At 44.5% G+C, this 25751-nt stretch overlaps 2 protein-coding genes and 1 long non-coding RNA gene across 5 annotated transcripts in view; 1 reads left to right on the forward strand and 2 right to left on the reverse strand.

Moving 5' to 3' along the window:
- Window positions 1–25751, reverse strand: part of LOC120990160 — a 954651-nt gene that overhangs the window by 332558 nt on the left and 596342 nt on the right. The window lies entirely within an intron of this gene.
- Window positions 458–8302, forward strand: ANKRD37 (ankyrin repeat domain 37). The gene is made up of 5 exons (XM_040418755.1): window positions 458–710; window positions 790–942; window positions 6192–6283; window positions 6503–6711; window positions 8000–8302. The coding sequence occupies exons 1-5, from the start codon at window positions 696–698 to the stop codon at window positions 8008–8010; spliced, it is 480 nt and encodes a 159-aa protein (XP_040274689.1). The 5' UTR covers window positions 458–695; the 3' UTR covers window positions 8011–8302.
- The window catches only part of UFSP2 (UFM1 specific peptidase 2), a 34260-nt gene continuing 17905 nt past the window's right edge, over window positions 9397–25751 (reverse strand). For all 3 annotated transcript variants that reach the window (XM_040418746.1, XM_040418745.1, XM_040418744.1), the window contains exons 9-12: window positions 23375–23499; window positions 18753–18829; window positions 12978–13102; window positions 9397–9867 (exon numbers count right to left, since the gene is read on the reverse strand). In XM_040418746.1, the coding sequence (XP_040274680.1) occupies window positions 9781–9867; window positions 12978–13102; window positions 18753–18829; window positions 23375–23499 (414 nt within the window). In that variant the 3' untranslated portion in view covers window positions 9397–9780. The remainder of the gene's footprint in view (window positions 9868–12977; window positions 13103–18752; window positions 18830–23374; window positions 23500–25751) is intronic.

A 25751-nucleotide genomic window follows, 5' to 3' on the forward strand; every position in this document is an offset into this window, starting at 1 on the left:
ATAGAAAGTACAACTTGTCCTGCCAAGAGCAAACCCTCCTAGGGGTATGGGAGAGTTAACCCCTTGTTTTATGTTCTTTTTTTTCTGAAAACAAACAAAAAGAAAACACATCTGCCAGAAGTAGGCAAATATAAAAGAGCACTGCAAACAGCTCGTGCGAGCGGCTGGAATGGGGCCCTGGCCTTGTGCTGATGTAAACGCGGCTGCCCTGCTACAGGTTATCTATATGGACCTCCTGGAACGTGACGAGCCGCCCGGAAAGCGCCTTCCGCCTCATTGTACTTCCTCGTACACATACGTGCACAGCACAGCATGCAGCGGGCTCCCGCCTCCTCCCCCACTCTCCATCTGACAGGAGCACACAGCCTACGTGCCGTCTCACAGCTGCCCCCATGTCAGCCGAGCAGCCCCAGCCGCTGAGGCTACGTGACCACAACACAGCCTCAGGAGAGAGGATGACCCTCCGCAGCCCGGCCAGCCAATCAGCTGCCGCCAAAGGTGGGACTCTGATAGCGCTGGCCAATCATCTCGCTTGTTGCTCCATGTGCTGGTTGTTTGAGTACGTGCCGGAGGGCGGGGCTTTCGTTAGGTCTAGAATAGAACAGTGGAGAGCGGAGACTTTATCCTCAGAGCGCTGGCGGCGCACAGGCGAGAGGACCGTGTGTCGTTATCGTTATTCGGAGTGCACGTAGAAGATGCTGCAGGACGAGGTGAGTGCCGCTGGCGGATAAGAACCGGATGTTAGTGACTACAGTTTGCTGCCCGACTAACTGGGGACTTTCCTGACAGTTTTACAGCCTGAGCGACCTGATGGAGCCCGGCGGAGCGGTGAATTCTGCCGGGGACGCTCTCGGTCAGACCCCCGCACACATGGCGGCACACTGGGGGCAAGCATTCTTCCTTCTCTGGCAGCTGCGGACAGGAGTGGACATTAACCAGCAGGTAGAGCTCTCCACACTACATATTGGCAGGGTTTGGAGTGGTCTGTTAACATTGGAGTCTGTGGTGTTACTGTGAGCAGTGACAGGTGTGCGACTGCTGCAGCCAGTCATTGTCCTCTGCTTTACACCGCTGAGGACAGTGACTGGTTGCAGTGGCCACTACTGCAGTCTGTAACCAAGAGGCAGGAGGACCTGACCAGCACTGCAGGGAAAGGGTTAAGGAAATTTATTTAGGACTATGCTGGGGGTTGTCATAGGCCGAGTTCATATCGCCCTTTAGCTTTCATTTCTTCTGATCTGTGAGAAGAGAGGAAAAAAAAAAACCAGGATCCTGTTGCATCAGTTGTCATCCGTTTGAGCCATTTCCATCTGAGATCTGTACTGCATGCAGGATAGGTTGTCAATAGGTGACCGGTGGAAGGCCAACACCCGTACCTCCGCTGATCAACCGTCATTGCAGCACTGCCCCCACTGCTGGTGACTGAGCCGCAGCTGATCAGCCCGTACCTGCCCCCACCGATCACCTATTGGAGGCCTATCCTGAGGATAGACCACTACTTGGAAAAGGCTGGACAAACCTTTAAGTCAATCTAATGACTAACACCATGATCTAATCGATGTGGCTGAAGATCACATCAGTGACTCTATGTGCAGGCGATTTGGCTTCCCACACATTGCTACTAATAATGGGCCCCAGCGCTCTGTCGTGTCCCCTCCGCTCAGATCTTCACATTTCTGAGCCATACTGTTAGGTTCCCCTTAGGCTAGTTTCACGCTGTGACAGAGAATAGCCGTCCACAGTTCTATGCATATGGCATTGCCAGATGTTACCGGAACGTCCGCCAACCCCTTGACTATAATGGGGTTTGGCGGAGGTCCGAATATCGGCGTATATTCGAATCAGGCCTTAGGCCACAGTGGAATTCTCATGCTCCACGGTATAAGCTGATTGGTCGAACACCACAAATTCCCAGATATAGGGCCCAATATCTGCACCCCCACCGATGTTGCTCTCCTAAATATGAACACTGCTCTACAGGAGAAGCCGCTTAGGTTACAAAGTTTAAAAATGGTGTTCTGGTGAATGCTGCATTTTTTTAAATAAAATTTCACATACAAATGCATATTTATATATTCTTAACCCCTTAAGGACCGGGCTCATTTTCACCTTAAGGACCAGGCCATTTTTTGCAAATCTGACCAGTGTCACTTTAAGTGCTCATAACTTTAAAACGCTTTGACTTATCCAGGCCGTTCTGAGATTGTTTTTTCGTCACATATTGTACTTCATGACACTGGTAAAATGAAGTCAAAAAAATTATTTTTTTTGCACAAAAAAATACCTAATTTACCAAAAATTTGAAAAAATTTGAAAAATTTCAAAGTTTCAGTTTCTCTACTTCTGTAATACATAGTAATACCCCCAAAAATTGTGATGACTTTACATTCCCCATATGTCTACTTCATGTTTGAATTGTTTTGGGAATGATATTTTATTTTTTGGGGAAGTTATAAGGCTTAGAAGTTTAGAAGCAAATCTTGAAATTTTTCAGAAATTTACAAAAACTCAATTTTTAGGGACCACTACAGCTCTGAAGTCACTTTGCGAGGCTTACATAATAGAAACCACCCAAAAATTACCCCATCTAAGAAACTACACCCCTCAAGGTATTCAAAACTGATTTTGCATACATTGTTAACCCTTTAGGTGTTGCACAAGAGTTATTGGCAAATGGGGAGGAAATTTGAGAATTTCATTTTTTTGTCTAATTTTTCATTTTAACCCATTTTTTCCACTAACAAAGCAAGGGTTAACAGCCAAACAAGATTGTATCTTTATTGCCCTGACTCTGCCGTCTACAGAAACACCCAATATGTGGCCGTAAACTACTGTATGGCCACACAGCGGGGCGTAGAGTGAAAGGTGCGCCGTATGGTTTTTGGAAGGCTGATTTTTATGGACTGGTTTTTTGACACCATGTCCCATTTGAAGCCCCCTGATGCACCCCTAGAGGAGAAACTCCCTAAAAGTGACCCCATCTAAGAAACTACACCCCTCAAGGTATTCAAAACTGATTTTACATACGTCGTTAACCCTTTAGGTGTTGCACAAGAGTTATTGGCAAATGGGGATGAAATTTGAGAATTTCATTCTTTTGCCTAATTTTCAATTTTAACCCATTTTTTACACTAACAAAGCAAGGGTTAACAGCCAAACAAGACTGTATCTTTATTGCCCTGACTCTGCTGTTTACAGAAACACCCCATATGTGGCCGTAAACTACTGTACGGGCACACAGTAGGGCGTAGAGTGAAAGGTGCGCCGTTTGGTTTTTGGAAGGCTGATTTTGCTGGACTGTTTTTTTGACACCATGTCCCATTTGAAGCCCCCCTGATGCACCCCTAGAGTAGAAACTCCATAAAAGTGACCCCATCTAAGAAACTACACCCCTCAAGGTATTCAAAACTGATTTTACAAACGTTGTTAACCCTTTAGGTGTTGCACAAGATTTTATGGAAAATAGAGACACAATTTCAAAATTTCAAATTTTTGGCAGATTTTCCATTTTAATATTTTTTTTCCAGTTACAAAGCAAGGGTTAACAGCCAAACAAAACTCATTATTTATGGCCCTGATTCTGTAGTTTACAGAAACACCTAATATGTGTTCGTAAACCGCTGTACGGGCACACGGCAGGGCGCAGAAGGAAAGGAATGCCATATGGTTTTTGGAAGGCAGATTTTGCTGGACTGGTTTTTTTGACACCATGTCCCATTTGAAGCCCCCCTGATGCACCCCTAGAGTAGAAACTCCAAAAAAGTGACTCCATTTTAGAAACTACGGGATAGGGTGGCAGTATTGTTGGTACTAGTTTAGGGTACATATGATTTTTGGTTGCTCTATATTACACTTTTTGTGCAGCAAGGTAACAAGAAATAGCTTTTTTGGCACGTTTTTTTTTTTTGTTATTTACAACATTCATCTGACAGGTTAGATCATGTGGTAATTTTATAGAGCAGGTTGTCACGGACGCGGCGATACCTAATATGTATACATTTTTTTTTATTTATGTAAGTTTTATACAATAACTTCATTTTTAAAACCAAAAAAATGTTTTAGTGTCTCCATAGTCTAAGAGCCATAGTTTTTTCAGTTTTTGGGCGATTATCTTGAGTAGGGTCTCATTTTTTGCGGGATGAGATGACGGTTTGATTGGCACTATTTTGGGGTGCATATGACTTTTTGATCGCTTGCTATTACACTTTTTGTGACGTAAGATGGCAAAAATGGCTTTTTTTACACTGTTTTTATTTTTTTTTTTTTTACGGTGGTCATCTGAGGGGTTAGGTCATGTGATATTTTTATAGAGCCGGTCGATACGGACGCGGTGATACCTAATATGTATACTTTTTTTATTTATGTAAGTTTTACACAATCATTTAATTTTTGAAACAAAAAAAAATCATGTTTTAGTGTTTCCATAGTCTAAGAGCCATAGTTTTTTCAGCTTTTGGGCGATTATCTTGAGTAGGGTCTCATTTTTTGCGGGATGAGATGACGGTTTGATTGGTACTATTTTGGCATACATGCGACTTTTTTGATCACTTTTATTACCTTTTTTGGGAAGTAAGGTGGGCAAAATTTCAATTTTCTCATAGTTTTTATTTTTTTATTTTTATGGCGTTCACCGTGCGGGGAAAGTAACATGACCGTTTTATAGATCAGGTCGTTACGGACGCGGCGATACCTAATATGTGTAGTTTATTTTATTTTTTTAATTTTTATTCAGTGATAAATGGTTTTTTTTTTTATCTTAACTTTTTTCACTTCTTTTTACATTTTTTTGACCCAGACCCACTTGGTTCTTGAAGATCCAGTGGGTCTGATGTTTGTATAATACAGTACAGAACAATATATATTGTTCTGTACTGTATTTTACTTACACTCAACAGATCTGTGCTTTTAGCACAGATCTGTTCAGCACCATGGACAGCAGGACGCCTGAGCAGGCGTCCTGTTGCCATGGGAACCCTCCCCGTCTGCTCAGAACTTCGCAGACGGGGAAGGGTAAGCACGGGGCTGAGGGGGGCTCTCTGGGAGCTCTCTCCCTCTCCATCGGGGGGCTGCAAAGGCACAGCAGCCCCCCGATGGAGAGGGAGGGAGCTCCCTGACGATGACAGTTAACTTTTTCCATACAGCGGTCCGTACGGACCGCGGTATGGAAAGGGTTAAACGGCTGACATCTGCACAGATGTCAGCCGTTTGTACCAGGGTGCCAGCAATGTGCTGGCACCCTGGTATAACCACTAGACACCAACGATCATTCATGGGGAGGCGGGCGGGGGATCGCGATCCCGCCTGCCGCACCGCCCGCCTCCCGCAACGCCCCCACCGCATGCGACACCCCCCCTGCACCACCCGCCGGCATCAAATCATGCAGGGGTGCAGGGGGGGGTGAATAATAATGATTTTAGCCACTCTAAAGTTTCTGATCCCCGCGGTCAGGGACCGCAGGCATCAGAAACTGCAAAAAGCGCAGCAAACCGCAGGTCTGAATTGACCTGCGGTTTGCTGCGATCGCCGACACGGGGGGGGTCACATGACCCCCCCTGGCGTTGTCACAGGATGCCGGCTGAAGGATTTCAGCCGAAATCCCGTTCCGTTTAACCCCTCGGGCGCCGGAATACAGATTTTAAGTCAGGACGTACCGGTACGTCCTGTGTCCTTAAGGACTCGGGAAATAGGGCGTACCGGTACGTCCTATGTCCTTAAGGGGTTAATTCTAGCATGTGGACAATAGTTCAGGTACGTCCGAGCTCAGTTTGTAGTGGTGCTAGGGATCTACGGCTCCATTTACCAGCTTTCTAATGTAGCTCCTGTCGGGTTTGTCTACATTCACTCGGTGGAGAATCAATTAGAAGGGATCTGCCCATAGGGAGTTCTTTATAGTTTCCTGTCCATGCAGGGAGTGCCTATAAGAAGTTTCCCTACGCAGCCAAAAAGATCAGCTTTCACTCTATATAGTCCTGCTGTGCTAGTAACTTCAGGTTCTGTAGGATTACAAACTGCACGTCCGCAGAAGAGCTTCACCTCTGCTTGGAGGGTTATGTGTTCCAGTCCTGATCACTTGTTCTCCAAACAAAAAGTCATTACTTTTATTAAAACATCACTTTTTAACCGTGGATTTGGAATATGTCATTTTGTTTTAGGCTTTTGTACCTTTATCTATTGTTGTCCTTTCCTTCTAGGACTTCTTTGGAGAAACCCTGATCCACAAAGCAGCCCGTTCTGGGAGTCTGGAATGCCTCAGCGTGCTTGTTGCTCATGATGCCAGACTCGAGTAAGTGTTTTAGGTCTTTGATCAGGTTATGGTAACCCTTAGACCAGGGGTAGGCAACCTGCAGCTGTTGTGGAACTACAACTCCCAGCATGCAAACTTCCTTGGCTCTTAGAACTGAATGCATGCTGGGAATTGTAGTTTCACAACGGCTGGATTGCTGACCCCTGTCTTAGACTGAACTGTAGAGTATGAGGTGACCATCTCTGTTTTACTCTACAGTGTCTGTAATAAGGAAGGACTCACAGCCGAAGCTCTGGCAGTGTCCGGTGGTTTTGAGGAATGTGCAAAATTTCTGGCAGCTGTAAAACACACCCAAGATACGTTCTCTGGAGTGCGGTCATCAATGCAGGATTTGAAGGAGACAACTGGTATCAAGAGAGGACAATGTAGCAGACCCGCTGCTTATGGAAAGAGGAGACTGTCAGATGGTGAGTATTTTACCGTGTTGTAGAGGTTTTAGGGCTGATGCACAAGAGCGATATTTATGCGAGTTCTGGCAGTGGAAATTGACATTTTTCCCTTTTTTGCTTCAGTTTGCTGCAATTTTGTTAAATACTTTTTTTTTTTTTCTGGGCTGATGTCATCTGGTTTTCATTCATGTGAAAATAACTCTGAATTTATAATGCTGTGTGTTCCTGCCCAAATTCAGCTGTACTCAGTTGTACTGACAGCATTATGTGAGTACAGCTCAGGCAGGAACACACAGCATTATAAATCATAAGGCCCCATGTACACGACTATTTTTGGTCCACATCCGAACCACATTTTACAGATTGCAAAGTGCAATAAGCCCATGAACTTCAGGTATATTAGAAATATTTTCTGCACTTCCAATAGGTTTTAATAGTTTTGTTGTAAGTTTAGGTACACTTTAAGACTGGCATATTACACACCGTCCTTCATCTATCCCCTACTGTCAGACACCACAACCATTAAGAGGTTCATATCTTTTAAAGAAGCCTATTCTGACCTGTTAGAGGTACATGATGTAATCTGTAGTGACTAATCTTCTTAACAGTTACTGTATTTGAGTTATCCCCTCCCTTCTGATCCTCAGCTGTGGCAAGTGACCAGCCATGAGACTTTCCAAATAATGCAGCATCTTGTGTGGACAGGAAGCCAGTTTCTCTATGTATTCCTATGGGAGCCTCAATGTCGGTCTCATAGGAATGAAAGAAGTAACTGACTTTCAGTGTTGTCAGTTGGAGATCAGAGAGTTGGTAACATGACACAGCTGAGGATCAGAAGGGAGGTTATAACTCAAAAGTCACTGGTAAGAAGATTGCCTTCACTATTTATTTACATCATGTACCTTTCCACCACTGCAGGACTGTGTGTCAAAATGCAAATCTAAACTAACAAGGGAGCTGGTGCAGGTTCCCAGCGTTGATTATAATAAATGGGCTGGCCATGGTCACCACAGCTCTGCATGATATTTTGAAAAGTGGCAAGCAGGGTTCTAAACCCCATAGCATGCACCAAACTTTGCAACTTTTTCACAAGTCAGTTTTCTGACACAGGATGTTTTTTTTTTTTTAAACTACTAAGTGTATAAAGGCTTCTTAAAATTCACTTTCAAGACTATGAATTGATAACAGCTGGAGCTATAAGGTGCCCCCCCCCCCCCCCCCACATATATAGTGAACCAATTCCAGTAATAAATGGAAAGCAGACCTGTGATACGTGAGCTGTAACAAATGTTTCTTATCTTTACAGGACTCTTGTAGATGGACACACGATTTCCATATGGACTTGGCTTTACTCTGCTTCCATGAGGAGCTCTTACCTACTGGCTCACATTAAGCTGGATTACACTACAGCCTCTCTGCTGGACAGAAGAGGCTTCATGTAGGATGCTGGCTGGACCTTTTTTGTTTTTTTTTTATACTTTTCTAAACTGTATTTTTAAATAAAAAAAAATTGCATACATTTTCTCCCAATTTCTGGAGTAATACAGGTGCAGTAATTGAAGGCACCAGAATGCCCCATACAATGAAATGCAAATGAACAGTAACACTGCCAACACCGGTTATGACATATCATTTGCCTATATCACTGGATAGCAGAATAAAGGTACCAGTGGTAATTATGATGCAGGCTTTTGCTCTCCATTAATTCCTATTGGACTTCCAAAAATAGCAGTTATTTTTTTTAGAACTCCCATAGAAATTAAGAGTGTTCCGCACATGTACAGCGTGCTCTCCTTTACTTTCACGGGCCTGTTGGAGATAACTGTGGGTTTGGAGGTAGGACCCATGATCTGCCATCAAAGTCCCAGATGACGCAACCCCTTTAAGATTTCATTTTGTTTTTCCCGCCTGATAATTTGTGTGATGGTCGCACATCATGGTATGGTACATGAGGCAGGTCTGAGTGCTACCTTCTCTTCAGTTTACCTGCTTGCCCTTGACACTGCAGTGGTGAGCAGCTTAATTACATCTCTGCCTTCCCATTCACTTCAATGGGACAGCTACTTCCTATTCAAGTCATGATATAGGACCACCGATATGATCATGAGGATAGCTTGGCAATATAGTAAAGTGGAAAAACCCCTTTTAGGGCTCTTTCACACTTGCGGCAGGACCGTCCCCATTGACTATAATGGGGTTGGGGGCGGAGCTCCAGCACAGCACGGTGAAAGCCGCCGGACTAAAGTCCTGCATGTCCGACTTTAGTCCGGCGGCTTTGACCATGCACCGCTGTGCTCCGCCCCCGTCCCCATTATAGTCAATGGGGACAGAGCGGCGGCAGGACGGATCCGACAAGGTGAACAGCATATCTGATCCGTCCTGCCGCAAGTGTGAAAGAGCCCTAAACGTAATGCTTTTGTCTAGAAATGCAACTCCAGTTTTCTACCCCACCCTCATACTAGAGTGGCTTTTATTACTCTCCCCTCCCCCCCCCCACAGACATAAATCTGGAGTGAAACTCTAACATAGCTAGTCGCACCTACTTTTCAAAACTGGAATGAGATAGTGTAAAAAAATGCAAAAAAAAGTTTTTGCACAAGTGATCAAAAAGCCCTACTTTGCAACTTTTTCAAGACTGAAGTGCAGGGCGAAATAAATTCCCCCTTAGATTTCATGCATTAAATTGATAATGCAGTGAATAAATATTATTGACAGCAGAATCCCCCTTTAATTATTTATCTTGCAAATCAAAAAATGTTGATACAACAAAATATTAAAATTAACCTTAAATTAAAGGGGATTGTCTGAGTAATATTGAGAGCCTATCCTCAGGATTGGTAGGAGTCTGACTCCCCTCCACCAAAATATATCAAGCACAGCACTGTCCACTGGATACAGGCTGTGCTTGATATTGGGACTTAGATGCTCCTAGGCTGTGTGACTGATGAACGTGACGACACTGTGGCACTCAGTGACGCAGCTGATCAGTGGGTGTCGGACCCCCACCGATCAGATATTGATGACCTATCCTGGGGATAGGTCATCACTATTAAATACCCAGACAACCCCTTTAACCGTTAACCAGTATTAAAAGACTACAGGTCGTTGAGGTAAACAGAGATTGTAGTAAGCGTCGGCAGTCCAGAAATCGTCTCCCTTCCATCCGCACCATCCCTATGGCAAAAAATAAAATAAAAATCAGCTTCTGTATTCTTTAAAGCATAATATTTAATCCAGAATATCACACAGAATATAGGATTTTACATTAGGCACAGTGAGATGTGGTCCATAGGAATTCTGCATGCTCCAGTTTCTAATCTGGAAGCTGTAGGCGTCGCTGGCTGCAACATATACTTGAGACCCCGAACTTTGTTCAGCAAAGGTGCGTTTAATAAATAATGGACCAGAATATATTCGGATAAACCGGTGTTCACGTCACGTTAGGGATGACCCCCTTATTGTGTACATCATCGCCGCTATGACAGTCAGTCATTTTACTTCAAGCTACATGCACACGACCATATGTGTTTTGCGGTTGTCATTAGTTTTTTTGCGGATCCATTGTAACAATGCCTATCCTTGTCCGCAAAACGGACAAGAATAGGACATTCTATTTTTTATTTTTTGCGAGGCTACTGATGTGGATAGCACACGGTGTGCTGTCCACATTTTTTGCGGACCCATTGAAATTAATAGATCCGCATCCTATCCGCAAAAAAAACCTGAACGGACACGGAAACAAAATACATTAGTGTGCATGTAGCCTTAGGCAAAAGTTCAGAACTAAAAATACCTTAAACGGCGCCTGTCACTATGATCAGCCCTATTAACCCAGTATATTGGGCAGACTAGATGGGCCAAATGGTTCTTATCTGCCAACACATTCTATGTTTCTATGTATACTGCTTGGTAGGGATGATCATGGTGAGTGCAGTTCTTATGTTGCAGAGAAATTTATACATTTACCATAATGCTAATCAGGTTATTTGAGCACCGAGGGGCTGGCCTAGTCCCTCAGAGCAGCGCTTCATCTCCTCTTCTCCCCCACTTTACCAATGCAGGCCGTGAAATCTTGTGCATGCTTTGGCGATAGTACTATTGGTGCATGCGCAGTTCTAAGAGCAGGGACAGCCAGCGTCAATTGTACTGTAGCTGGCACATGTATGAGATTTCATGACCAGGCCTCAGAGCAGTGAGGATGTCTGGTCTTGTCAATCAGTGAGGGAGAGGAAGTGGTAACAGGGGAGAAGAGGTGGAGCGATGCTCTGAGGGGCTGGCATAGTGATAAAAGTATGAACTTCTCTGCAACAGTTGCACTCACCGTGATCAACGCATACTGGCAGATGTGACAAATGCTCTCATGAGGACAACCCTTGTCCATATACCCAATTATTTTAAAAAGACATAATAAACAAGAGCCATTGTAAGCAGCATGCAGGGGAAAAATGGGGGACAGGTGGGGCTCAGGGGGATGTTAACATGGTACAGATGCGTTCATGAGTAAATCTGTGTTATAGCCAAACAAAGGGGAAGAGAGGTACATAAAAATCCCAATCGTGCCCTGCAGTACCTGGTCAGCCAAATTCAAACCAACATGCTTCAGAGAAGAAGCCGATTTGATTTACCAATTAAATCCATATAAAAGCCAAGTCTGCTGAATTCATTTCAGGGGGTATGTACCTCTTCTTCAGGAGACAGAGGACCATCTGTTGAAAGAAAAACTCCCACTCTGCCATACTCATACTTGATCAACCCATAGATCCTGATCATTTATCTGAATGGGTCTGGCTAGCCCCAGTGTACTGCAATAAAAACTGCCCTTTGCAAGGGGTGTTGGTAGCCATTCCAGTAGTGATCATCTCCCATGAGAAGGGGGTTGTGACTAGTAAGATAACCCTTAAGGCCACCTGCACACGATTATTACATCCAGTACCGATCATACAGAAAAAACGCAGCATATTACAGTACCAAAGTGTACGAGATTAGACAAAGCACAGCAAGTCTGCCGAAATAGACTTGCTGTGCGGGTTTTGAAATGTGTATAAATTTCAATTGTTGCTGCGTTTTTCTTGTGCGGATTTCACCCTTTTCTATGGAATGGTGAGATCAACACAAAAACTGCATCAAAAACATGATAAATAAAGCGGATTTCTTGCCGATTTACCGCATACAAATCTGTACTGTGTGCAGGTACTATAAAGCAGTTTTCACATGTTAAAAAGGTCCATGTCCAGTTCTTGACTGGTACTTTGTCTATGTCTGAAGAATCTCTTAAAGAGGACCTGTCACCACAAAATGCATTGTAATCTGAAAGCACCATGCTGTAGAGCAGGAGGAGCTGAGCAGACTGACAGTTTTGTGGGAAAAGATTCAGTAAAACCAGCATTTCAACCTGTGATTTATAAATTCATATTTTTGCTTTTTCCACCTCCTGTGAACAGCTATAGGTACCGAAGGGGTTACCAGTGACTGATAGGACTGTGTGTATAAATGTGCATAAGAGAGTGCCGTCAGTCACTGATAGCGCCTCCTCCCGGTGCAAATAGGTAATCACAGGAAGTGAAAAAAAGCAGAGATATAAAAGTATCAATGACAAGTTTTACTGAATCTTTTCCCACAAAACTATAAATAATCTGCTCAGCTCCTCCTGCTCTATAACGTGATGCCTTCAGATTGCGCTGCATTTTGTGATGACAGGTCCTCTAAAGTTATAATGTCTGCACTCTCTATTTTCACAGTTTGCAAATTACCTTAAACTGGTTGGTTTAGATGTAGCTATGGCCAAGAGTGGCGCTGTTTCTGGGGAAAAATCAGGTCACTCTTCAATTTTCCCGTCTGTCCTGTTCTGACACTTTCCAGTCCCCAGACAAGTTTAGTTTCCTGGTCCCTCTCAACATACAGAAAATGACCACACAACCAATCACTGACTCATCTCAGCCCCAGTCACCTCCTGTGTGTCAAAAGGAACCAGGTACAAACAGTCAGCGGACCAGGAAGCAGAGACAGTCAGCGGACCAGGAAGCAGAGACAGTCAGCGGACCAGGAAGCAGAGACAGTCAGCGGACCAGGAAGCAGAGACAGTCAGCGGACCAGGAAGCAGAGACAGTCAGCGGACCAGGAAGCGCCGTAATGGGAGTGGTGGGGGATCCGTAGGGCGAGTATGCCTTGTTTAATTATTTTCGATTGTTTCAAGCCCTTTTTTTATTTTTTTTAAATAGTAATAGAAAACTACCAGATAGTTTAGATACCAAGTTGTAAACTAATAAAAAAATCTTGGACTATACCTTTTCCACAATGGTTTGTAGATCCTCAGCTCCTTTGTAATGTGGATCTAAAATCAGGAATTTGATATCTCCAGTTGTCTCACTCCAATTCACTCCAAGAATCGTATGTGCCAGCACACCTCCCCCTGAGCAAAGAAAAAGGTGTGTTGAAAGGTTTAAATTATACAAGAGGCTAGTGATTTCTAAGGTATTAAAGGGGTTGTGCCAAGGAAGGGGGGGGGGGGGGGGGATGGAAATGTGCTAAAAAAAATTAACCATTTATTCCCCTGCCACAGCTCTAGTCCTCACACTCAGTCTCTGTTGCCTGCAGCGATAACACGCCTGTATACCCATGTGACTTCTGCAGCCCATTACTGGCCTCAGCAACCATTTAAACAGGGACTGGCAGAGCTGACCAGAGTGACGCTGGAACAGCAGGGGAATAAACCCTCCTTTTATGGTTTTTACCCCCCCCCTTGAACAACACCCTTTACATATAGGATGACATTTAATTAGCAAGTCCTTTAAAGGGGTTGGACAATTTCAGGAGAAAACCAGACAATGCTCAGAATTCCCCTGAAATTAAGAACAGGTAAGTACTTACCTCACAGATCCCGCAGCGCCTTGGTTCTCCTGGCTGCGCCAGTGACGCCATGTTGACAACACAAAACCATGCAGCCAATCACTGACCTCGTCGGGTGCACCACTGAAGCCAGTCACATGTTGTCAACATGTCACCCCTGCACCAGAACTGGAGTGGCAGTGCCAGATCTGTGAGGTAAGTACTTACTTACATTCTTTATTTCAGGTGGATCCCCTTTATGAAACTCAGTAAAAACAAACCATCTGATTGACTTCTTTGGGAGAGTTTGCTGGGCATGCTCTGTGACATGAGCAGATTTCAATGTGAAGGGAGAGGGATGGAGACGAACTATGGCCATCGCCAATTGTGAATGGTGGAGCATTTGTTATCTATCTGTAAACAATAAGGTACTGTAGATTTCTTGAAAACGTTTCACTCGTTCTTCCAACGAGCTTTCTCAATTCTGAGTGACTGTACAAGAATTCTCTGGGAATAAATATGTAACTGATTTAACATCTGGTAATTATACCCAGCATGGGGTCAGAGGTCATTATACCCAGCATGGGGTCATGAGTATAAGGACAAGTTCTACAAGCAAAAACATGGCTGTGCTATGGGATCGCCAGTCTCACCTATTGTAGCGAACCTGTACAGGTCCTTCTCAAAAAATTTGCATATTGTGATAAAGTTCATTATTTTCTGTAATGTACTGATAAACATTAGACTTTCATATATTTTAGATTCATTACACACAACTGAAGTAGTTCAAGCCTTTTCTTGTTTTAATATTGATGATTTTGGCATACAGCTCATGAAAACCTAAAATTCCTATCTCAAAAAATTAGCATATTTCATCCGACCAATAAAAGAAAAGTGTTTTTAATACAACAAAAGTCAACCTTCAAATAATTACGTTCAGTTATGCACTCAATACTTGGTCGGGAATCCTTTTGCAGAAATGACTGCTTCAATGCGGCGTGGCATGGAGGCAATCAGCCGGTGGCACTGCTGAGGTGTTATGGAGGCCCAGGATGCTTCGATAGCGGCCTTAAGCTCATCCAGAGTGTTGGGTCTTGCGTCTCTCAACTTTCTCTTCCCAATATCCCACAGATTCTCTATGGGGTTCAGGTCAGGAGAGTTGGCAGGCCAATTGAGCACAGTAATACCATGGTCAGTAAACCATTTACCAGTGGTTTTGGCACTGTGAGCAGGTGCCAGGTCGTGCTGAAAAATGAAATCTTCATCTCCATAAAGCTTTTCAGCAGATGGAAGCATGAAGTGCTCCAAAATCTCCTGATAGCTAGCTGCATTGACCCTGCCCTTGATAAAACACAGTGGACCAACACCAGCAGCTGACATGGCACCCCAGACCATCACTGACTGTGGGTACTTGACACTGGACTTCAGGCATTTTGGCATTTCCCTCTCCCCAGTCTTCCTCCAGACTCTGGCACCTTGATTTCCGAATGACATGTAAAATTTGCTTTCATCCGAAAAAAGTACTTTGGACCACTGAGCAACAGTCCAGTGCTGCTTCTCTGTAGCCCAGGTCAGGCGCTTCTGCCGCTGTTTCTGGTTCAAAAGTGGCTTGACCTGGGGAATGTGGCACCTGTAGCCCATTTCCTGCACACGCCTGTACACGGTGGCTCTGGATGTTTCTACTCCAGACTCAGTCCACTGCTTCCGCAGGTCCCCCAAGGTCTGGAATCGGTCCTTCTCCACAATCTTCCTCAGGGTCCGGTCACCTCTTCTCGTTGTGCAGCGTTTTCTGCCACACTTTTTCCTTCCCACAGACTTCCCACTGAGGTACCTTGATACAGCACTCTGGGAACAGCCTATTCGTTCAGAAATTTCTTTCTGTGTCTTACCCTCTTGCTTGAGGGTGTCAATGATGGCCTTCTGGACAGCAGTCAGGTCGGCAGTCTTACCCATGATTGCGGTTTTGAGTAATGAACCAGGCTGGGAGTTTTTAAAAGCCTCAGGAATCTTTTGCAGGTGTTTAGAGTTAATTAGTTGATTCAGATGATTAGGTTAATAGCTCGTTTAGAGAACCTTTTCATGATATGCTAATTTTTTGAGATAGGAATTTGGGGTTTTCATGAGCTGTATGCCAAAATCATCAATATTAAAACAAGAAAAGGCTTGAACTACTTCAGTTGTGTGTAATGAATCTAAAATATATGAAAGTCTAATGTTTATCAGTACATTACAGAAAATAATGAACTTTATCACAATATGCTAATTTTTAGAGAAGGACCTGTATATGGAGGAAGTAGAAAGCCCTGACCACTTTCAAGGGAATTACACCGAGTCATTGGTTCAGATATGTGGATGACACTTGGGTTAAAATTCATAAACAAGAGTTACAGGCTTTCACTGACCACATCAACTCAGTGGATCATAACATCAATTTCACGCGGGAAGATATGCAGAACAACAAACTGGTGTTTCTGGATTGTCTTATAACAGTGGAAGAGGGAAGGAAGCTGGGAATAGAGGTCTTTCGAAAACCAACACTCACAGACCAGTACCTGCTATTTGATTCCCACCATCCTCTGGACCACAACCTGGGAGTCACCCAGACTCTACACCACCGGGCAGAGAAAATCCCCACCAGCACAGAGGCCAAGGCAAAGGAATTCAAACACCTCAGAGGGGCACTTAAAACTTGTGGGTATCCAGATTGGGCTTTTGTCAAAACAGAAGGAAGGAGAAAAAAGAGCACCAAGACTACCAGTGAGGGCGAGAAGCATGACAGACGCAAGAATATGGTTATCCCATATGTAGCTGGGGTGTCTGAGAAACTCAAAAGGATTTTTAATAAACATCACATCCCTGTCTGCTTTAAACCCAGCAACACACTGAGGCAACAACTGATTCACCCAAAAGACCCAACGCCTAAACACAAGATGGACAACATTGTGTACGCAGTCCAGTGCAATGAGGAATGCTCAGAACTGTATATCGGCGAAACAAAACAACCACTACATCAGTGTATGGCTCAGCATAGAAGAGCCAAAACCTCTGGTCAAGATTCAGCCATGTACTTACATCGAAAAGAAACAGGTCACACCTTTGAAGACAGTCAAGTACGTGTTTTGGATAAGGAGGCCGATTGGTACAAACGAGTTGTGAAGGAGGCCATCTATGTAAAAATGGAGAAGCCAAGCTTGAATAGAGGCGGGGGGGGGGGGGGGGGGGGGGGGGGGGGCATGGGGGGGGTTAGACATCTATTGTCTGCCACATACAATGCTGTCTTGACACCTTTTTCTGGGAGGACTATATCACCTACTGACTCCAATTAGGATAATGGAATAAACACCTTTGACCCCATGCTGGGTATAATGACCTCTGACCCAATGCTGGGTATAACTACCAGATGTTGATTCAGTTACATATTTATTCCCAAAGAATTCTTGTACAGTCACTCAGAATTGAGAAAGCTCGTTGGAAGAACGAGTGAAACATTTTCAAGAAATCTACAGTAAGTCCAGTTGCTTTGATTTATTCTTTACAGATATACCATGACCTGGATAAATGAGAACCTTCACAGACATTTGTTATCTAGCCAAGTAATATTTTCCATTGTAATCCCGCCTGTGATGATAATAAGATGATCTGAAAGTGATCTGTACACAACAGGAGGTGTCAGCCCATTATTTAAGAGGACAGAGTAAAAACTGCAGGATTTCACAAATAATTTTTAAATATGTAAGGGATCGCTGTACTTGGGGGGGTCATTCTCACAAGAATCGTCGTCCACCGCAGCTTTTGGGGCCAAACATTGCATTTATTGGGACATTTTTCATACACTGAACAGTCCAGTTAATAGTCACTAGGTATGATGAGGTTCCCACATACATCAAAACAAAACAAATACCTGCCCGGCTGGGCTCTCACTACACCTGTTAACGTGGCCCTGACTCAGCTACAGAACCCTGTTCACACACAGAACCCACATGCGGCTTTTTCTCAGCCCCTAGTTCCCCAGCCTCTCCGGCTGAAATCAGTCCCATACCTGTATGGGGAAGTGTGGCCCAACAGTCCTCCCGACTCCGGCCTTGTGACCCTTGAATCCTGGGATCACGGCGTTCCCCAAACTTCGGGCTGTCACAATGCCCTGGTCTCTCAGCCTGGCAAGCTGAGACCACACACAGAGCCTCTGCTCTGGGTCTCTGTATCTCACAGCGTATCTCTCCCCAGACTGACCTACTTTGAGGCGCTTTATGCCAGCCCGATTACAGCAGGCCTCACCTGCGATCACCTCAGGTAGAAAGGAAACCCCGTACTGGAAGGGTGTGGACTGGCAACTCCCTCTACCAAGCCTAGCCACCAGTCCAAGTAAAATCCAGCCCAGAAAATGTATACAAAAATGTCGAGGCAAACTATGCTTTACTGAGACTACTGCCACTCTCTGGATTTTATCTGTCTCACCCATCTGAGGTACCTGAAGTGGGACAACACACCTTCCAGCACTGTTCACATTACCACAATTAATAATGACCTGGGGGGAGGGGGAAGAAACACCAAACATTTGCTTTAAATGACAAACAGTTTTTCATCCGCTGATAATAGATTTCTGTTAAAGGGGTTGTCTAGTCTGTCTTTCTTTTCAAACAGAATCCTCACATCTCCCGTTCTGACACATTATTGGGTCCCACACCGATCGCTGCTTCCTGGTCCCTCTTGACACGCAGGAAGCTGCTCAAATCATTGCAGGCTGAGGAGGGGCACCCGGGTCTTCAGTCTGTTTCTTGGTCCCTCTCGACACATGAAGCGTCAGGCGGGAGCAGCAGAGGATCCGTCAGGATCACATTCTTTTTTTACAGCATTCTGAGCCTGTTATATGCAACGGCTGGACAACCCCTTTAGGCTAAATGCCCACGATCAGGATTGCGTGCGGAAAATCTGCATCGTAGGTCATATAAATTGTATTCTATGAGCATTTGAAATTCTCATGCACACGATTTCTGTGCAGATTTTGACCTACGGTGGGGATTCAAAAATCCGCAGCATGTCAATTTATTTTATTTTTCCTGACCGGATTTTCTCTATTCACTTCAATGGGGAGAGAGTAAAATTCGCACCAAATCCACAGCAATTGAAGTGGATTGTCCGTACAGATTTCAGTGCGGATTGTCCGGACATAAATCCTGAACGCGTGCATTTACTCTTAAAGCACCAAGTGGACGCTTGCACTTTTTAACTCTCACCAATCATCACTGGGGTTCCTTCCGTCTGGAAGTGAGTAACAAGATCCCTCCCTCTGGAGGCCAGTTCTGAGCCCTGGCTGTGGAAACAAAAAGTATGGTCACAGCTAGAATAGCATAAAAACACACGGCATCAGCAACTTCATTTTATGGCCATCTTGTCACATGAACCGCTTTGTCATTTTATAGTTTTACGACAAAGGTAAATTATTAAATCGATTCCACACTAAAAATTGTACCCAACTATCTTCATGAAGAAGAATGCTGCCCACGTGTGATCTATGCAAACGTTATCACCCTCTATTACCACGTTTGTCTGGCTCAGCTACATATTATTGCCGTGTAGTCATTGTTCATGCTGCCTATTTTGTATGTATCAGTGCTCACGTCTGTCTGAGCGCCGATCCGTACAGTGCTCCAGTGATGGAGAAAATAAGCAGTTTGAATAAATGACCGCATGCTGCGTCTCAGGGACAGAACGGGGGTTACAGCCCAAATTCACTGCTGTGTAGTGACTGTGGTAATTTTATCATGAGGATACTTACATTGCTTTAAAGGGCATCCCAGACAATGGGGGCATATCGCTAGGATATGCCCCCATTGTCTAATAGATGCGGGTCCCGCAACATTTATTGCTGTGTGATGATTCTTGGATGATGTTTCATTTGATACTATAGTATACTGTCTTTGCATTTTTAAAGAAAAAGAGACATTGTATTGTTATAAAATAATATGCTTTTATTTGATCAATAAAAACGATTTGATAGAAAAATAAAAATAAAATAGATGCGGGTCCCACCTCTGGGAACCGCACCTACAATGAAAACAGAGATAAACGGAAATGTGCAGCCGCCCTCCATTCATTTCTATAGGGCCGCCAAAAATAGCTGAGCGCTGTCTCTGCTATTTCCGTCTGCCCCATAGAAATGAATGGGAGCGGGGGCCGCACATGCACGGTGCACTCGCTCGGTGGTGGATGGACCCCGGGAAACCCGGGGTCCTCCAGCCACAGCTCTCCCCGCTGCGTTCTCGTTGTAGGTGTGGGTCCCTGCGGTGTGACCCGCACCTATCAGACAATAGGGGGCATATGCTAGCGATATGCCCCCATTGTCTGTGATGGGAATACCCCTTAAAGTTATTAACTCACTACACAACCCTTTAAAGACTCTGTGCCTTACTTTTACAAGTAGGCCTCAGCGACATGGTGGAGTTACCCCATAACTGATGTAAAAAATGAAAATCTGTCAGAACCAGCCCTGTACCTTACATGGATTCAGAGATCTCACCATTTATTGCCCTGCTAGATTCTCTTCAGGTTAGCAGGTCAGGGGGCATGTCCTTTGTCTTGTCATGTCCCTTCTGCTCTAGCTCATTCCCTATCACAGCTCAGGGGGGCGTGTCCTTTGTCTTGTCATGTCCCTTCTGCTCTAGCTCATTCCCTATCACAGCTCAGGGGGCGTGTCCTTTGTCTTGTCATGTCCCTTCTGCTCTAGCTCATTCCCTATCACAGCTCAGGGGGCGTGTCCTTTGTCTTGTCATGTCCCTTCTGCCCTAGCTCATTCCCTATCCCAGCTCAGGGGGGCGTGTCCTTTGTCTTGTCATGTCCCTTCTGCTCTAGCTCATTCCCTATCACAGCTCAGGGGGCGTGTCCTTTGTCTTGTCATGTCCCTTCTGCTCTAGCTCATTCCCTATCACAGCTCAGGGGGCGTGTCCTTTGTCTTGTCATGTCCCTTCTGCTCTAGCTCATTCCCTATCACAGCTCAGGGGGCGTGTCCTTTGTCTTGTCATGTCCCTTCTGCTCTAGCTCATTCCCTATCACAGCTCAGGGGGCGTGTCCTTTGTCTTGTCCCTTCTGCTCTAGCTCATTCCCTATCACAGCTTAGGGGGCGTGTCCTTGGGTGCTACCACACAGCACAGTTGGGATGCAGTTACTGCATCAACAATCATGCATTCACAATGCAGTTTTTAAATGTAGCCAGCTGCAATTAATTAAATCATTTATATAATTTCTGCTAGGCAGAAGACCAGTGTTTAATTAGGTGCCAAATTGGCTAGTTTCTATAACTGCGTTGCAAATGCATGTTTTTTGATGCAGTAACTGCATACGGTAAACTACACACAGTTTTTAACTGCCTAACAACTGCGCTGTTAGGCAGCACCCTAACAGTAGATCCAGCTGGTGGTAGTTGAAAGATGGAACTGAGCATGTGCGGCCATCTCAGCAGATGGACGTGCACATTACTATATGGATTAAAAACTAGGGGTCACCATTATTATAAAGTAGACTGAATATCTCACAAATGGAAAAAGCTTTGTAGCAGAGAGTAAATTACAAAATTTACTTGCCGATTTATATTAAAATAACATTTAACGGTGGCACAACCCCTTTAACTCTGATCCTGGAAATTTAGCTCCTTAGATGCTACGGTCCATGCTGTCCAGAGAGCGCAGTGATTGCGGGATGTCAAAGGGTTGTTACAGCTGCTAGGCCTAACAATAGTCCCTAGCCTGCTACATACCGCAGTGCTGGTTGGCTAGAAGCTGCAGAGTGGCATGTGGTGGCATTTTTTTTACACTTTGTGTCCCCTATAAGGTCATAGAAAACCCTGTTCAGCCTTACTGCAGAGCTGATCTAGGACTGCTAAGACCCAGCAGCTTGTGCAGATACCCAGCCCCTGGCAATCACTGATTGCTAGGAGTGGAGTAGGAAGCGGCATTGCCACATTGTAATCTGCATATATAGCAATGGAGAAGACTGTACTGATAAAAAAATTATATATATATATATATATATATATGTTATTGTCTTCCCTATGAGGAGCCCAGCTGCCACTGACCGTGGGTTCCCCGCTCTCGCAGCTGCACAATTGTTGAGCAGTTTCAGCGATTCATTTCAGTGGCGGACATGGACAACACATGTATCCACTGATTTTTAAAGTGTCTGCTCACACATTAGTGATTTTCCACTGACCAAATCAGAGACATGCACTACTTTGGTCCGTGGCGTATACAAGTCACGACAGAACACAGATGGCGTCCGTGTTTTTTCACGGACCATTGGTAGGAGATGCTCTGAAAATAAATTTTCAGCTGAGCAGTCTGCGTGGAATACGGACAAAACATGTAGGACTTAAACAGACACATGGCAAAAACACAGATTCTCCACGGATGAAACAAAATTATTTTCCACAGACGTCAAACGGACACAGAACAAGGCCTAATAAAGGGTTAGGAGAGGACAACCTGCTGCGAGACTGGTGGCTTCTTGTCACAGACGTTCCCGCGACAGGTGGTAGGAGATCGGTGAGACTGGCAATACGTGGTTTGATCTGACATGTTTTCTGTTTGGATCACATGACATCTGTTTTTTCTGATGCTTGCCACACCTTCTTTCCCCAGGTGTGGCTATTATGGTCATTTAACCTTCTCCATTTATAGTTGCTTCTCCCACAATGCTGTGCGGTTTATAGCTTCTGTTTGTACCTTTGGATAGATTGTGGTTGGATCTCGGCTGAGTTCCTGGTGCTTCCATTGCTCCTTTGAAGTTGTCTTTCCTTTCCCTTTTTTATTTTGTTTGGGTTCTGAGTGTTGCATTTCCCTATTGTTTGTATTAGGCCTGAAGGAGACTCCCGTTCGTCCTTCCTTTTGGAGCAACAGGTAGTCTCGTCCCTGCCATTAGTACCAGGGTCCTATAGGGCTTGATAGGACTCTAGGTTTTCCGGCGTATGAACTCACCTACCTTTGGGGTCTGTTCATACTGGCAGTCAGGATTTTGGTTAGGGCTTTCACTAGGAGGTGTCCATTTTCCTTCCCTAGTTCTCAGGCCTGATTCCCCGTTACCCCCTTCCCTCCTATGCTCGGTGTGGTGTTTCCCTCCGAAGCGTGACACTTCTCTATAGGACTTGCAAAATGCCAGGAAAGCACTCCTCTACCAGTGAAACCGTTTGGACTAGGGACCGATATATTTACCTGCCTGACACGTTGGGGGCAGATTCACTAATCAAACGGAGCCAGAATTCAGGTGTACATGCTATGCGGCAATTAGGTGTTTTAGACACTTTTCATGCCTCTCTCAACAAGTAACATGCCTTAGGAGAAATGGGGTATTGTTTATGGAAAGGGGTGTGGCTTAAAGGGACCGTTCCAAGTTATAACGCCCCCTCCCCCAGTGCCCTTAGTGGTGCAGCCCCAATCCTCACCTCCAGTTTCCGCTCATAGGCTATAATGGTGACATAGCTCTATAAGGCACTTGACCACTGCAGACAATTACTAACCTCAGTGGTATACAGCATAAGATCACTGATGCTAGTGATCGGCTGCAGTGGTCATGCGTCATATACAGCAAACATCACTGCAACAGCCTGTATACAGAAACCAGAGTGAGGACCGGAGCTGCAGTGCTGGAAAAGGCAGCAGAGTAAGTGGTAAATATAAGGGGTTTTATTATTTTATTCATTTTGGGCATGGGGGAGTTTCCATTCACTGACAGAGATTTTGAAAATGTCGAGAAACTAAAACATTCTAAATAACTTCATTATTCAAACCTATTCTAATTCTTCTATAAATGCATTTGGTGCCAATTTTTATCTAGAAAAATAAAAAATAAAATAAAAAAAGTCACTCACTTTACAAACATAATTTTTGAAGTAACACCGAGCAGCTGGTTAAGCACCAGCTGTACCTCTATTGAGCCAATCCATTGCCGGGATCCAACAAAGCTTGAGGGCTTGTCTCCAACGTCAACCAGAGCCTGTTGGGTAAAGATGGCATCCATCAAAATGGAGTAGGAATCTCCAGCCATGAAACCCCGTCCTGTATTTCACACTACACTGACAACTGCTTCCATCCCTTAATCTTTGTGGGCTGTATTACACAATGCATTCGGATTTTGCTAATTATTTAAATAAGGAATACCTAAAATTTCACATGGACATAAGTATTCAGACCCTTCGCTAGGACACTTGATATTGAGCTGTGGGGGCCTCTTATTTCTCTTGATCATCTTTGAGATATTTCTACGCCTTAATTGGAGTCCATCTGTGGTTAATTCAGTTTATTAGAAATGATTTGAAAATACACAGCCCTGTCGTCTATGCAAGGTCTCACAGCTGATAATACACATCAGTGCAAACACCAAGCCATAAGGAAGAAAGAACTGCCTCTGGAGCTCAGAGATACGATTGTGTGGAGGCACAGATTTGGAAAAAGGCCCAAGTAATTTCTGCAGCACTAAAGGTTCCTAAGAGCACAGTGGCCTCCATAATTCTTAAATGGAAGAAGTTTGGAACAACCAGGACTCTACCTAGAGCTGGCTGCCCCACCAAACTAAGTAAAACACACCTAAAAACTCTCAGACTGAGAAACAAGATTTCCTGTTCTGATGAATCCAAGATTGAACTTTTTGGCCTCAATTCAAAGCGCTCGTTCACACAAGCGTTTTTTGCGTTCCGTATACGGGCTGTTTTTGCAATCCGTATACGGAACCGTTTCATGGCCCCGCAAAAATTATGAGTCATGTCCTACTCTTGTCCGTTTTGCGGACAAGAATAGGCATTTCTATAAATAGGCCTCCAGTTCCGTTCCGCAAATTGCGGAAGGCACACGGGTGTTATCTGTTTTTAGCGGATCCGCATTTTGCGGAGCGCAGAAAACGGCACGGTCGTGTGCATGAGCTATAAGTGTCATGTCTGGGGGAAATCGGACACTACTTATCAACTGCCCAATACCATCCTATAGTGAAGCATGGATGGTGGTGGCTGGATCAAGCAGTGTGTTTTTTTAGTAACTAGGACACTGGTCAGGGTTGAGGTAAAGCTGAATGGAGCAAAGTGCAGAAATCTTCTTAATGAAAAGTAGATCCAGAGTGCTCCGGACCTCAGACTGGGCTTGAGGGTTCATCTTCCAACAAGACAGTGACCCTAAGCACACAGCCAAGACAACACAGGAATGGTTTAGGGACAACTCTGTGAATGTCCTTGAGTGGCCCAGACAGAGCCCTGACTTCAACCCAATAGAACATCTCTGGAGAGACCTGAAAGTGGCTGTTCAGACTGTCCCTATCCAACCTGACAAAGCTTGAAAGGATCTGCAGAGAACAAAGACCATAAAATTCCCAAACCTTGTGGCACCACCAAGAAGACTGGAGGATGGATCACTGCCAAAGGTGGTTCAACCAAGTACTGAGTAAAAGCTCTGAATACTTATGGCAGTGCAGGATTTTAGATTTTCCATTTCAATAAATTAGCAAAGATTTAGAAAATTCTGTTTTGACAGCGTCATTATGGAGTGTAGAATAATGGGGAAAACCTTGGCCATCACATGCGTCCCCACTACCCTGCGCTTTCTGTCCCAGCTTGACATAGCCAGAAACCATAGTAAAGGCCCAGTCAAGCAATCACTTTGTAATAGACTGGCCACAGATCTTCGCTGCAGATTTTACCCTTTGAAATGCAAAGGACAAAATTTGTGGCAAATCCATGAAAAATCTACACATAAGGGCCCATGCACACGAACGTATTTTCTTTCCGTGTCCGTTTTGTTTTGCGGACCATATGCGGAACCATTCTCTTCAATGGGTCCGCAAACCCCCCCCCCCCCCCCAAAAAAAAACAGAAGTTACTTTGTGTGCATTCCGTTTCCGTATGTCCGTTCCGCAAAAAAATAGAACATGTCCCTATATTGTCTGCATTACGGACAAAGATAGGACTGTTCTATTAGGGGCCAGCTGTTCCGTTCCGCAAAATACTGAATGCACACGGACGTCATCCGCATTTTTTGCGGACCGTAAAATACATACGGTCGTGTGCATGAGCCCTAATACATACTCATTTTGCAGCAAATTCCTGTGGTGTATAAACAGGTACTGGTAGCCGAATTTTAAGTGAATTAATGGATTATTAATAAAGATAATTCTTGTGTTGTATATGTAGTCTGAAAAAACACGAACGGTATAGAATGGGGTCTGCTCAGCTCTCCCACAAGCCAAAATGGCACCACAAATCT

Source organism: Bufo bufo, chromosome 2, assembly GCF_905171765.1.
Source record: "Bufo bufo chromosome 2, aBufBuf1.1, whole genome shotgun sequence".
NCBI classification, from domain to species: domain Eukaryota; kingdom Metazoa; phylum Chordata; class Amphibia; order Anura; family Bufonidae; genus Bufo; species Bufo bufo.